The following is a 16,177-nucleotide window of genomic DNA, read 5'->3' on the forward strand; positions in this document are numbered from 1 at the left end:
TGGGTATTATGCATAACCTCCGGTAAAAGTGATAATTTTTTTTTTACATTTATCAAACTTACCAACGACGATTGTTACATGTACAACGATTATTATGTATAAAAACTGATTTATCACATTTACCGTAACGTATAAATGATTACTGTAAAACGCAATGAGTTAAAACGCATTTCACGGAAAAATGTAACGCAAATATATAAGATGAATATTTTTGTACAGGGTGGGCAAAAAGTCCATAGAAAGTTTCGCAAGCTTGTTCGATGACTGCAATAAGATCATGTTTGTTTTTGTGTGTGTGTGTGCACTGCGTACCATTTCTATACCCTTCATGAGCCAAAATGTAACGCAAATGCTCTGCAGCAGCGGTTCTCTATCTTTTTTGAATTTTGGAGCCCTTTCTGGTCTATAATTTCTATGGCTTATCCCCATAGGCCTATTTTTTATTTATTCATCAAAGTTACTGATTTATTTATATTACAGGGTGGGCGAAAAGTCCGTAGAAACTTTAAAAATTCATAAAAACGGTAAAAATAACCGAAATAAAAACAGTTTGCAGGGTTAGCATCGCTAGGTCACGGGAATTTTTTTAAGACAGGAAAAAAACCCTCAAAAAACAGCCGATAGGTTGCGCTGACGTACACAAGTCAAAGAAAAGATACGCAAATAACGAACAGAATGCCTCCAAATCGTTTATTACAGCAGCATGTGTTCCACATGACCACCACCACAGGGGATAACACATTGCAGGCGAGTCACAAATCCAGCAACGGCAGAGTGCAGCAGGTCTACATACACCGTTTACAGGTACAAGAGGTTGTGGATTAGGAGCGCAAGTTCTTATAACCGCATTTGCACATTTCCACCGAAGTAGCTCGTACCAGCGCCAGCTATCGGCTGTTTTTGAGGGGTTTTTTTTTCTGTCTTAAAACATTTCCGTGACCTAGTGATGCTTAACTTTACAAACCGTTTTTTATTTCGGTTATTTTTCCGGATTTTATTCATTTTTAAAGTTTCTACCGACTTTTTGCCCACCCTGTATTTATGAGTATATACCAACTAACGCATTCTTTTGTATAGACCTCTGACGACAATATTATATCATATCCTAATAAGTAATCGTAACGTAATTTACAAGCCATGGAAATTATCTTCATCCATGATTTCAATGAAGGTAACAAATTCGCAAAAGGTCCGTTGAAAAAAAAGTTGAGAGACGGCCGAAATTGCAGTAAAATACGGGAATGTCCCGTAAAATTCTGGTCATACGATCATCCTAATCCTAATATGACTGAGACCTTAAACCAAATACCGTCACCCCTTGGTTTACGAACGCGGCTCCGTTTACGACCACACAAAAAGCACTGAATCTCGAGGGAAGGATGTTTCAGAAGTCTGCGGTCACGTGACAGTTTTTTAAGGAAGAGTCAAATTTGATTTCATCAGAGGAAGTCAGATCTCAGACTTACTCTCACGCCCCCAAATGTGACTTCTATTATCCACTCTGCGATCCATGGATCAGCAGATCGCTTCAAACTTCAAGCAGCTCTACATCAAAGAACTTTTTAAAAAAAATATTTTACAATAATGTTTGGCGTAAAACTAACTCTCAATGATTATTCTACATTGTATATTGAAAATTCTTTATTGCATTTGCTGTCATTGACAAAGGTTAGCAACAAATATTTTGCAGAAATATTTTTTGGCTTGAAGGATATTGTGACCAGATTGCGTTACGGGCAGAGATTTTGAGGGCTTTGACATTGTGAGATTATAGATCATAATTTCCCAAACTTTTTGTTCCGTTGCCCCCTTCTTGAGAAAATGTTTCGTATCATCACCCCCTGAAAGTAAAGCCTACTCATAGGATCCTATATTTTAATATAGGATCCTATGAGTAGGATCAAAGCTTCTACAGCCTCCGTGGACTATTCAATCGCCCCCCCCCCCCAGTGGCGATATTTCCCACTTTGGGAATCACTGTTATAGTTTATTTTAATGAAACTAGACATGGCCCTAGCATCATTTTCATTTCATCCTTTTCATACTGCGGAATTTTTTTCAATAATTTATTGTTATAATGATTTTCATCGGTTTCGCGTCATGCACAGGAGCTGCTGCAAAAATTTACACTAGAAAACTTCGGGGGTGCCACAGGAACGGATTAATTAATTCTACATTGATTCTTATTAAAAAAATTCGGTTTAAGAACGGACTTCAGAAACGAATTAAGTTCGTAAACCGAGGATTGACTGTAATTCATACAACGGGTATTGAGGCCCTGATGGGATAGCAACAAAAATATTTTTGAAGATTAGTTGAGCAATAAAAACTTTCCAAATGAGTATCTTACTATGCAATATTTTGCAATCGCTTTTTTTTCTGTGTGTATCACTATTTCCTACATAGTTTTCGTAGAAACGAGTAATTTATGCCTTTGCAAGGAATCGAGTAAACATCCTTCAGAGATGTTATTCGAATGAATATCTCTCTTCTCCAATCACCGGCATTAGTCCATCTCCATCCAGATATATTCGATCCGACGCGACACTCATTTTGATTGTCTATACGCTATCGATCAATGCCGCAGCAGCTGGATTAGTTTGGTTATAGGCCGTAAGAGAAATGCAAGTTTAGCTGATGATGATAAAAGCTGTGATGTCAGCGCCTTCTGAGATATTTTCGGCAGATTAGTACCAATTAAATCAGTGGATGCTTCTCTCGAGTGAAACTGCACGTCGAAATGAAGCTCATTGTTTGAATTCACCATCGTGCTATTTAATACCAGACTATAGGCCTATACGCGGTATAAATTCTATTTCCTCTCTAATGTAATTCTCCTCACTGTAATTTCCTTTCTACTAATCAGCGTTTCTCAACCTATAGTCCGTGGACCAGAGGTGGTCCGCAAGTAGACTTGATAAAACTAATTATACTAAAAGTTAATTCTAACTGTGAATGAAAAATTATTCAACCTTTGTGACTGATACTAGTTTTTTTTTCCATATGGGTTCAATTAAAAGCTATACTTTCATACTTAGGTTCAACATACATCATCATAGAAAATGTCGGGAATTGCGATCCTACGGGATGCGATAAATTCAAGTTATCACTAAATTTAGTCAAAAAATTCAATTTATTGCCTTAAATGCAATTTATTGACTCAAATGCAGTTTGCTAATTGCTGAAAGGTGGGGGAAATGAAGGACTGCTACAAATTGCAATAAAAAAATGTGTTTCTCACGGGAAAAAAATATTCAAATGATGAACCATATTCCATTGAGAAAAATACGTTAAACACTGGAATATTAAATAGGGTAAAATACGGGAGAGCACCAATTGTCATCAAAATCGTTGCCAGAAGTAGGCGCAATCACCAATTGTTATTAAAATTGCTGAAAAATTGTGAAAAAACGTTGAACATGAAAAATATGTGAGATGAATATTTATTGTCATAATTATAAAATAGTTTATATATTATAAAAACACTGTATTTATGACCTTAGTAAATATTACAAATTCAGTATTTATATTGTATAAAAGAATCGGAACAACCAAAATTAAAGGAATTCCCCGTAATACGGGGGCACAAGTGGTCTATCAAATTGTTTCAGCTATTCTACTGGTCCCTGGATTCAGAAAGGGTGAGAGAAACGCTCTAATACACAATGTTTCGTATCTTTCTTAGAGTTTAATTAATGGAATCTCATTATAGTTGCACTTTTTGGCAAGAATTATAAAGTAGAACAATGTAGTATAACTTGTTTCGTAGAACGAAATAAGTTATCTACGTGAATTTCGTTTAAAATATTTCTTTCCGGTCCAATAACATCTGTTTTTGCGTAGACTGACAACAAAACAATAACGCGACTAACTACCTTTTCAAATGATGAACTTTTTAAAATTCTCGAAAACTGTTTTATTAATTTTTTTGAAAGAGGAATTTTATACACAGAACATCCAAACTGTTTTATTCTTATACATGAAACAAGTAAAAACAAAATTACGGCTTAGTTAAACCATTTGAAACAATGGTTTGAAACAACAATCAACCGTTGCTCTGGGGTCCTCCATACTTAGCTGGAAGTAACAGCTTACATATGAAAATCATAATACCAGATCCTGCATATAGTGCAGTCCCCCTCCCTCCATTATAGACATGAAGACCCACATAGACCCAAGGGTAAAGATGCTGTCTTTGAAACAATGGTTTCAAAGACAGCAAACAATTTTCAAATGAGTTTTTTAAAGAGATTTGATTTTTCGTTACTTTATTGAATACAAAACTTCGTTTCTCAAAAATTATGCAAAATATTTTTTTATGAAATTTTTTCAAAAGCGTTTCACACACTGCAGTACTAGCTGTTGAATGGATGGGGAACTTGGCTATGTGTTAAGGATTTAATACAGGGTGTCTCAAAGTTGGCGCTCATCATAGTTCATGAATGTTTTTTTTAAATGAATATGCTATTTAACAGAAAATAACAGATTAAACTTATGAATTCAAACGGAATTCAAAGTTTAAGGAATTCCGTTTGAATACAACAATTCTAAATATTGAAAAATTTAGAATTTACAATAAATGTTGAAAATGATGACCTTTTTCACATCACATAGGCATATTTTTTTTACCAGATTGCTCGAGACTTTACGAAGTCTGCGGGAATTAATGTCTGATATTGCATTAATAATGTTAGTCTTGAGTTCATCTATCGTATGAGGATTATTCCAGTGCATGCCACATTTTTAAGATAGCCCCAAAGAAAAAAGTTCTGGGCTTATACAAGTCCGATGGAAGAGGCGGCCCAAGTCAACACCTTCTATAGTAGAAAACCTCCGCGAAGCTCGTGACGTCAATGAAGTCGTTCATTTCACCTATAGTCATTGAATATACTGGAAAAAAGGTAAAGATTTCGCATACGTCGGCTTGCTATATCTAATGGCTACAGGTGAAATGAACGACTTCAGTGACGTCAGAGCTTCGCGTGGGGGCTTTTTGCTGTAGCTGATGTTGCCCAAGTTCACGCGTAATCGACAAGAAATTCAGTTAAAACATGAAAACTTTCTTTTGACGTGTGGGCACTATCTAGTTAAATCAGGAGTACCATTCATCACTGTTCAAAAGTGAAATGAATTGAGTAATAATGTCTGTGTATATATAGACTTGGGCATTAACAGCGGAATCGAAAGAACTAGGCCCCATAATCCGATGGCGTGATACAGCGCGCCAAACGCAATTAGTTTTTTATCATGTAAGGCAGTGTTTCTTAAACTTTTTCAGCTCATGGCCCCCTATGGATCACATTTTTCTCTCGTGGCTTCCCTGTCCTATCCAGGGCCCCCCTCTACCGTCATCCAAGAGTGAGATACTTTCTAGTTTTTTTATTATGATTGAAATTTTAATAAATCAGATCAATATCTGGAATCCTGGTTTGGCACGGATTCAAATGGTGGATTATCATCTCTCCCAGGAGTCAAATTATATTGCAAAAAACGGTCTGTGTAAAATACGGGACTATCCAACGAACATGCACGATAAATCGACCCTCTCAACACATCAACTGTTGCTCTGGGGCCCTCCATACTTAGCTGGAAGTAACAGCTTACATATGAAAATCATAATACCAGATCCTGCATATAGTGCAGTCCCCCTCCCTCCATTATAGACATGAAGACGCACATAGACCCAAGGGTAAAGATGCTCCTGGTTGTATAGACGGATCTGATGAATTTTGAAAGTAGTAATTTTTTTCAACCATGTTTCACTTTTAAAGCTTTTCTCTTCACAGCTCTCTATGACTCCCTTTACCACCTGTCGTGGATGACCTTTCTTCTGATTTTCTCCCGTGGCCCCCCTAGAATATCCTAGGACCGCAAGGGGGCCATACGGCCCCAGGTTGAGAACCACTGATGTAAGGGCTTTCATGAATACATATATGAGGATTTTCGTAGTGGACCAATAACAAAATTTCGGGCCATCTTAAAAATATGGCATAATGCAGTGATCCACGTACGACTGATGAACTCATGACTAATATCATTAATACAATATCAGACATTAATTATCGTAGACTTCGTAGTCTCGAGCGGCCTGGTAAAAAAAATGTGTCTGTGAAAAAGCCCAGCATTTTCAACATTTATTGTAAATTCTAAGTTTGTTTAAACTTTTATTAAAGATAATGTTTCAATTCATAAGTGCAACCTGTTATTTTCTGTTAAATATAGTTCATATACATTTAAAAAAACATTCGTAAACTATGATGTGCGTGAACTTTGAAACACCTAGTATTTTACAGCTGTTTAAAAATAAAATATTGAATTGTTTTCAAGAAATATTCACGTATTGTTTCACGAAAATTTACATATTTCAGAGAATATTTAGTGCGCGCGAAAACTTTTTGTTCATTGCACAGAAAACAATCATAGCAACATACAACGTCGAACCTATTCGAATATATCCTGTAGTTTTAATATGAAATGTCTGACGTAAGCACCGATAATAAGCTAATTTCGAGAACATAATGAAGAATATCTCAAAAAAAGTTATCAAAATATTTCAGAAATTTCACTGGGTTTCCTTATTTCATACAACATTTTATGGTTAAAACCAGACATGTTATTTAAAAAAAAAGTCTTGAAGTAGTCAGTGCAGAAAATTAACTTTTACATTTCTTTTCTTCGTTTATTTATTCCTTTTGGATTGTTTTATGTACCTTTCGATGTAATATTTTCAAATCGGGGGTGGCCAACAGCTGGCCCGTGAAGTGCTGCCCGCGACAAGTGCCGTGAAAAAATTAAATTTGTGATCGTTATTTGAACTATCGGGGGTTCCAACAGCAGATTTCTTGATTAACAAACTGCTTACAAACTTCTTATTTCTAGTGAAGAAATTAATTTAATAACTAACTAATTAATTCAATTGATATTGTAGCGGCTTATACACGAAGTTGCACCACTGATGCGGCCCGCGACGCTATAGCTGACCATTATGTTCGCCCGAGAACAGAAAGAAGTTGGCCACCCTGTTTTCAAATGCTCATAACTTTAAATGTTTATAGAATTATTCCAAAATGAGACGGAAAGTAAAATTATAGCTTATCATTCTTCTAGAATTTTCTTTAGTCACATAGCCAATGTGTTTTGCTTGCCTTATTTTCAGGTATACAAAGCATCTTGTACCTCATGAGTATCTAGTGACATTTAGCGTCTTGACTGTCAATGTTATACTTCCTGGAATAATGCTAGTGGTCATTGTCCAAGTGACAGCTCCTATTTACGGATGGGGAGAGTATGCGTATCTTCCAGGTAAAAAAGGGTTTTTTCACTTCTGTCTTCCGTTCTAACTACGAACTCAGATCTTACTCACGTATTTTGCATTTAAAGACGGCGTATTTAAATTCTCATGTTTGATAGCTTTTGGCCGCGAATCCGAATTTCTGGTTCATGGAGGATAACGCACGCTCTCAATTAGTTCATGTGGTCAATGATATATTTGAAAATATGAATATTCACAGCGGATGCGTTGACTTTCAAAGTCACCGGATATGAATTTCATTAAGCATACGTAGGATTCACTGGAAAGACGAATCACCTTTCATCAGCTCACTTACCAAGAGCCATTATGGGGTTCAAAACCACTCCATTTTAGAAATAAAGAGCTCACAGTCAGCAAAATATAGAATATAAAACAAAAACATTTATATGAGACTTGTGTAACAGTAATAATTAAAAACACACTTTCTTATTAATAGGGCAAATACCGCCTGTATCCGACACGAATCGTGAAGCAAAACAAATCTGAGAATTCGTGTTTTTTAACCTTTTAAGCGGCAATTAGAAATCACTAAACCCCCCCTCAAAATGCCATATCTTCTTTATAGAAGAGAGTAGGATTTCTTCCAATTTTCATCACGTACAAACTAAGGGTATAAGGCCGGGATTACACTATAAATGTTTGATAAAAGATCTTTTGTAAAACAATCAATAAGCGCATCGGTTACGTTCGAGAGAATGTAAAAACCGCTGCTTTTATTGGTTGCATTTTTAAAGTTTTATGAAAGAACTTTTATCAAACTTTTATAGTGTAATCCCGGCGTAAGAAAAATTTTCCGTTGAGAAATCAAATTTACAAAATAGCTGGACTTGTCAGTGCTGAAATAAGAGGCTTTTATGGAGGCGCGATATCTCGTCATTGTCGCTTAAAGGGTTGAAAGCACATCTATTGAGAGAACTGGTTCAGATTTTCTGGTACATATCCTGTAATTTATAATGTAAGCTACGACAAAAAATTAACTTTTTGGAAAGTTTGAAATGATTCAATTCAGGGACACATAGCCCTACATGGAACATAGGCTTTCTAAATGGGAATGGGATTGAGAAATCCATCCAGAAGAGAGCTTAACTAGGCTACAGGAGACCAACTGCAGCCGTTAGAATTGTATTTCTTCTTCTTCGGCACCATTTTCGCGCAGTCTTGGGGGGTGTCCACTCTGTATACCTCACTGAATCGTGCATTCAATGCACATGCATCACTTTACACTGAATCATGCCTCTTATTTCTTCCATTTGGTAAAACCAAGTTCCTATGTCATTCTAAGATATGTATTCCCTGGCGCGATAAACATGCTTTTGTAGCCCTCTTTTCCGGCTATTTTTTGTTGTAGCCAGGGCCGGACTTCGGTGTGAAGGGTGCGATCGCATCGAGCCGCAAAATGTTAGGGGCCATAAAACTGGATTTTATTGCATTTACTACGCATGATATTTTACGCTGATATCTGCTTTGAACGCCAGAACTTGAAATTTTATTGATCTGTGGACGAAAAAAAAGTACGTCGATTTATTAACTGACACGCATATGGTAGTGATAATCCGTGCGCCTCCCCCATCCTTGAATGGGGCCTTGATTTTTGACAGGACTAAGATTTTTAGCTGGCTCCTTGTATATTGATTTTCAAGAAAGTTTGTTTTAAATGTTGAACAAAATATAAGACCAATGCACCACCTAGAGCCTTTTTAGCCTTTCCCATGGGGGGGGGGGGATGGTGACATGGTTTTAACGGCACCCTGATCCCGCGGGAAAAGAGATTCTCTGGGCACGTCTACCTATAAGACTTGCAGGGCCAGTCACCCCTATTCAAAATCCTATTTCATGTATTATTTGTTAGACATAATTTTATTTCGCATATGTCTTGTTACTCTTACTACTAGTATTCCATACGTTAAGATGGCCCTACTTTCTGGAACATCCTCTGGAAGGTTTTGTTTTCGACGGATCCAAATTCCAAGACTTTAAGCGGACCCTCTAAATTGAATTTCGGCGGATGTATAGAGCAAAATGAGTAAATTTCTTTGCCTAACCTCAACCACATCTCTTTCCACCACATCAATATTGGAGAGGGCTGCAAAACAGCTCTCGCATCGGGCTGCTAAATGACGAAGTCCGGCCCTGGTTGTAGCACTCTTATTTTTAATGAAGTGTTTTCATCAACTGCAGATGATATGCTAATCTCTAGAAGTTGAACCCTCTCACTTTGTGAAAAAGCTTTGTCCTGGTCAATATTATCCTCCCGATCTGCTGCAGCAGAGTTGAAAAAATTTCTATTGACAGGCTACAGTTGCAGATTGGAGGAGTTGTAGTGTGAAAGTTTCATAGCGATTCATTAATTTAGAGTCGAGTGATATATAGGCTTCATTTTGGGTATATTCTCACATTCAAGTATCGCAAAAACGAGCAGAATTTCGTTTCTTAAAATTTTGCCATATTGCAGAGTCCAATATAGAACAATATACCATTTTTCTTTCTTTCAAGAGTGTCTCATGAAAAATCACAAGATGTCACACTTAAATGCTCTTTATTGTTATCCCCACTGTTTATAAATGCATAATGACGCCTTACCTCTGATTAAACGTCCTGCATTTATTAGTTTAGATTACAAGTGCCAAAAATGAGATTTTATAACTTTTCAACATAAATACTGAGCCACGCTCTCATAACAGTGTCAAACTTCTGCCTCGTAACCCAGGGATTACAAGCGTCGTTCTTCGCGCAGATAGAGTGCAACAAATTATAGTCCACTATTATTTTTACACTCGCGGTCCAATTTAAGCAGTAGTCAATATAGGCGGTCTTACTTCTACGTTTGACTTTCTTGGTGATGGTTGTGCTATTTTTCACTAAAGTAGAACTGCTACAACTAACAAGTACCACTGCTTTGGTTACTGATGCGATCGATTATAGAGAAACTGCAGCCATACCTTTTTCGGAAAGGCATTGAATTCTCTATCACATCCCTTTACAGACCACTATACTAAACCGCAGCCATATATTCATGCCAGTATGAGTCGTTTTCTGAATGTGTAATATGCTGTTGTGTATTCCACATTTCTATGGGCAAATGGTGCCACCATAAGAGTCGTTGCGTGGCAGCTGCTAGGAGCGCTACAGGAAAGGGGATCGGTGGGGGGAATTGTTCGGCATTTTGGAATTTTCTGCGGCACGACCATGCCCCCACGGGGGAACTGAGCTTATATCATAATAGCGACAGAGCCTGGTTGTGCTTGGATCTCAGTTTGTTTTTCCTTCAGCTGTTTATTCACATTTCCTAGCTGAATTATATTGTCTGCTGTGGGATTCTGTGGCAGAATGGATCTACTACCGTTGCAGAAGAATAATGTATCTGACAATTATGTTTTATTTTTACATACCTATATTGGTCACAAGTATTTCACTTACTCTTAATCGTTTTTCTAATCTTCAATTTATACTCTAAACAATTTAGAAATTAAATTTGGTGGATTCTGATTTTTAATTTTTCTTCTCATTCTAACAGAATATGGTATGTGTGGCATAGCCATGGCATCAAACTTTGGATGCTCTTACGTTGTATACCTATCCCTTTCTTTGGATCTACCACCGATGTTGATTATGACAGCAGCCTTGTCGTCCATTCTCTGGAGACGCAGGAAAAAAGTTAATGGTGACCGAAATTCTGTTGACAGAGATATTCCATCAGGAAATTCCAGAATTCTGGATAATGAAATCTTCACGCTTGCCGCCATGGTTGTCGTCTTTGTGTTTTTCTCCATTCCAAGACAAATTATGAATGCTATACTAATGTGTGATTACATTCACGATATACCATCAGCTCTTTTTTTTTCAGCATACTACTTAGAAGGACTAACATGCTGCATTTTACCTAGTTTGTGTTTATCTCTCAGTCAACAATCTAGAACGCTATTACTGGACTTCCTTCATATCCCTACAAGAACCAACACTCAAGAAGAAACAAAGTAATCATATGGCCATGATTTTTACCTAAATAATATATCACTCCTCTTCAGATTATTGCGAATACAGTCGAATCCCGTTACAGCGAAACTCTCGTTTTAACGAACACTTTTCTAATCCCCTACATAGGAACAATGCAAAAACCTGGAATTCCTTTATAACGAAGTGATTTCTCCGGTCTCTTGGAGTTCGTTATAACGGTTATTCGGCTGTAAGGCATTTTTTAAAATAAACTTTTATACCATTCTTATAGTCGTAAATTCATTGTATAAACCATGTGTACATCGTACACTATATAGCCAAAAGCCTCTATCTACTTAGGAGTTTAGACATTTTCTCGCATTCAGTGCAATACTTTTGCGCATTTTCATGAGAATAGTACACATATTCGAAAATATAAATACAGTATTTGCTATAAAAATTCCAATTTCAACGCGTTTTTTTGTTTATAACATACGAAGTTTTCAACCAATTTTTACGAAATTTACAGAAAAAAATGACGCTATGCATGTGACATACTATATAGAAATTTAAAATGCGTCAAATTATTACTCACAATGAGATACGAGTATTTTTAGTAAATGATTATTAATTGCGCATGTTCAGTGCAAGAAATATCTTATTTTTTCATAATTTGATTGCCAGATACATAGTGCTACTTATGTGAAAATTCCACCTGAATGTCATGAAAATTCCGAAAGATATTGGTGATACAGAGTGTACTGTTGTGAAAGGAACTGAATGATATGGGATTTTCCACAAACTGGTATGCGATTATTTTCTGTTATTTAAATTTCGAGAATATATAAGCCCACAGCATTATGCGAATGTGTGTGTGTGTGAAGACGCGTGTCTGGTGCTATGTAAGAGTAGTGTTTCAGCATAACACGCGTGTATAATGTCAAAATGACAAATCAAAGTCAATAATGAAATAACAGAAAATAATCGAAATACGGACTAGTGGAAAAAACCCTTATCATTTAGTTCCTTCCAGCAAGTTTCGAAATTACTGCTAACTGTACAACCAATTATCTTTCGGAATTTTCTCGACATAATAATACGTGATTCCTTCTGAAAAACTAGTACGGAACAATGTTTTCCGTTTAAAATCAGACGAGTATTAACCCCTTTACGATCAGGGACGTAATATTGCGTCCAAACGCCAGTGGAACACATTCAATCCAGTTGTTTCTTCAACTTCTTCTTTTTCTCACCGCGAAGGTTTATTGTAACCGTATGAAACAAAGTTGTGTTGTGTATGTATGTTCCCTCACCATCGTGATATATCAACGAGATAACGATGGTGCCAGTTTTCCTCAGCCCCCCCCCCCCCCACATAATATATACAGGGTGATTATAAAAAAAACTATCCCGACATATGGGCCCCTAACTATCATACCATTCACAGAAACTGAATGAAATTTTGGCATAAGGTATTTTGATGTATGCGCTCAAGAATGATATGGAAAACAACAGTGTCACAGTTACGGTTACAGTGAGAAAATTTGAAAATATCAAATGGCAACACCAAGTTTTTTGTATTGGAATGTGATCTCCATTGTGAAAACCCCTAAATAGCGTTCGAACGGCAACTGGAGCATGAAAATCACCGGCGGTAGATAGGCTAAAAGTGAGGACAACCAATAAGGACAGAGAAGCAGCATAAAATAAAGCATTTTATTGTGTTTAACAAATTTTCCACATGACCTTGTGGAGGACTAATCAGGCTGGGTTCTCAGCCGAAGAAACGGTGTGACGAATGAAACTAACATTAATGCTCTAGTGCACGGCAAAGTCCTTTTTACTTTTTCCTTGCCTAGCTCCGGGGATTTTCGTGCTACAGGTGCCATTCCAACGCTATTTAGTGTTTTTCAGTATGGAGATTGCATTCCAATACAAAAGACTTGGTGTTACCACTTGATATTTTCGAAATTTTCTCACTGTAACCGTAACTGTTAGAGTGACACTGTTGTTTTCCATATCATTCTTGAGCGCATACCTCAAAATACCTTATGCCAAAATTTCATAATCATTTTCTCTGTGCAGTGTTCAGCATAGGTTTTGATGATGACAACACTGAATTTCCAACTTCCTTTCTTCTGCTTTTAGTCTTTGATTCTCATCTGGTCGGGGAACTTTCTTATCAAAAGTTTTTTGGTGCTGAAGTCTGTCTTGGTACTTCTGATGTGAGCTGTGAACAACTTTCAGAAGATTGGCATCGACATCAATAACTTTAGCATTTTGAGAATGCTATACATAAGATTATATTTGCCTAATGCCATTGATACTTTCAATCGAAAGATTTGATCTATGTTGCAGGAAATGTTTGTTTACACAAAAGCCCCTCTCGCAATCTGCATTTCCATGTGGGCAAGACATAATAAGGCTTTGACGAGCACAAGCAAAATTTTTAACTTTGTACTTCCATCCAAGTTTTTCATATCAAATATAGATCCTCAATACTTATCTAACCTTTGATAACTAAAATAAATTTTTTTAAATAACGTGATCTTCACGTATTCCCAAGGGATCAGCACGATCCGTCCAGGGTTTTGTTACTCACCTGTATACCTTCACACTGCAGAGAAATCCATTCATCCAAGAGAACAGGGGTATCTGAAGGGCAAACAACTTGAGGTAGCTTTGAAAAAATGTACTTAATACATGATAATGAAGAGTTTTCCAGTCGGAAAAGGGGATGCAAACACTTCATTTTTTCCTGCAGCGTGTTCTGAAAAGGGTAAAACTTTGAGCAAGTGCTTGACGATCTAGCACCTAATAGAACTTTTTTCTTAAGAACATCCCCCAGCTCAGCAAGATTGGATTCTATTTCAGCACCAACAACCAAATTTTTCCTCCAGTTCTCACTGCTTTCTATAGCTACATTCTGGAGCTCAGCAATTCAAACATTCTGAATATGTTCAGATTTCAGGAAACGTCGCCATAATTTTTCTAACAAGTGCTCCTAGCTTCACATACAAAATGTGTATGAGGAGCTCCTCTTTTTGAATTAATGTCAGAAAGCCATTGAAAAGTTTCGATGCTTCTTTCAGAAACAAAGCTGTCACCAAAACACTTTTATCTGAAAGGACTTCCTGGATTTAATGCAGTCGAGATGAGTCTGATTTGGACTCGTTACTTCTGAATCAAAATTATCTCTCTCAATAATTCTGGAATTATTTCCTTCATTAATACCGAAATTATTTCCTTCATTAATTCCGAAATTATTTCTTTTATCAATGCTGGAATTACCTCTTTCATTAATTATGGAATTATCTTTAATTAATGCTGGAATTATAACTCATTTATTTTGGAACTGAAATTATCTCTTTCATTAAAACTAGAATTTTTCTTTCATTAATTCTGGAATTACCTTTATTAATTCTGGAATTATCTTTTATTAATTTTGGAATTATCACTTTTATCAATGCTGAAATTATCTTTCATTAATTCTGGAATTATCTTTCATCAATGCTGTAATTATCACGTTCACTATTTAATTTGGAACTGAAATTATCCATTTCATTAATTCTAGAAATTTTTTTCATTAACTCTGGAATTGTCTTTCGTTAATGCTAAAATTAACGCTTTCATTAATTTTTGGAATTTTATAGAAATGCTGTAATTATCTCATCGATGCTGAAATGATTTCTTTCATCTATTGTTTTAAACTCCTATTTATGCCATAAGAAAATAACGGGGATTCTGTGTGTTTTCACCGAGTCACGTGATCTTCCGACGAATGATGTTGCGGACGACGTTCTCAGCACTGCCAAGGCGAAGACCGCTGACGTGTTATACTCCCTCCAGCTCAATGGTGCAAACTATAGCCACTATATCCTTATACAGTCGCCTTAGTGCAAACATAGTGCGTCCGTATTTCAGATTCCGAAAACCCGCGTCGTCTCCAATTGGTTAAAAACCCGAACTTTTTTTGCATGAAATTCGGTTTTTTAATCAATCGGAGAAGACGCAGGTTTTCGGAATCGGAAATACGGACACTATGTTCACACCCAAATGCAGGAAACCTTGGCAGAACCGGTATCATAATGAATTCTACAAAAAAAAACCAGAACATATAGAAGGCCTCTGCACTGTTTGCCATAAACGTCATTCATACTACCTAGCAAGTTTGCCACATTTTGAAATAAAGCATCCTATTTAGTTTCTTATTTTGGCGTAGAATCTTCCTGATTGACTCACAAATACCGCATAGAAATCGCCAATTCCGAGATCATTTCTTTTCCTCACAACGATGATACTGGCACGAGCAGGGAATTTTTTTCTCTGTATATTCTAAGGAAAAATGGACTACTTACTGACGTCACAAGCAGACTGCGGAGGCCTTCTATCTCTAGGTGCCGAACATACACAAAGGGGTTCTATAAGTTACGCCAAGGTTGACGTCACAGCATGACTTAAATGACGTCATCGAAAGGGAAAATTTCAGAGAACTCCCGTTGGCGTAGAAGCACCAAATTTTCTTCGAAAATCGATGTTATGGCGCAGTATGTAGCAGGAAATTGCTAACGGCGCACCAATCCCATCCCTGCTTAAGGGAAAAGTCGTCAAGCGGGTGCTAGAATGCCCAATGCTACCGCAATATTTGCACATGTGAACGGGGCTTCTGTAATGTTCCTCCCCACCCTTTCTTCAATGTGGAACAAGGCTATCACATTTTTGCCTATACGTCTAATACAGACCATTCAAATTTATCGCCAACAGCTTGTACGCGAAGGAATTAACCCCTCGCTTACAAGAAATTCGGATGATCCGTTTGATGAATCGGTGATAAATATGGTAACGTTGTCCTAAAGTAACCGCATGTTAGAAAAAAGGAGAAGGAAGGGAAAACAGTATAATAGATAAGTATGAGACTAGCTGTTACCCACG

At 36.9% G+C, this 16,177-nt stretch overlaps 1 protein-coding gene across 1 annotated transcript in view; it reads left to right on the plus strand.

The window, feature by feature from the left end:
• LOC149085006 (uncharacterized) overlaps positions 1–11,650 on the plus strand; it is a 70,426-nt gene extending 58,776 nt beyond the window's left edge. The window contains exons 3-4 of the mRNA XM_089232759.1: positions 7,157–7,302; positions 10,827–11,650. Of these exons, the coding sequence (XP_089088885.1) occupies positions 7,157–7,302; positions 10,827–11,290 (610 nt within the window). The 3' untranslated portion in view covers positions 11,291–11,650. The remainder of the gene's footprint in view (positions 1–7,156; positions 7,303–10,826) is intronic.
• The last annotated feature ends 4,527 nt before the right edge of the window (positions 11,651–16,177 follow it).

Source organism: Pholcus phalangioides, unplaced genomic scaffold (assembly GCF_987345545.1).
Source record: "Pholcus phalangioides strain wild (caught in Gottingen) unplaced genomic scaffold, Ppha-v1.0 ptg000007l_1, whole genome shotgun sequence".
Lineage (NCBI taxonomy): Eukaryota > Metazoa > Arthropoda > Arachnida > Araneae > Pholcidae > Pholcus > Pholcus phalangioides.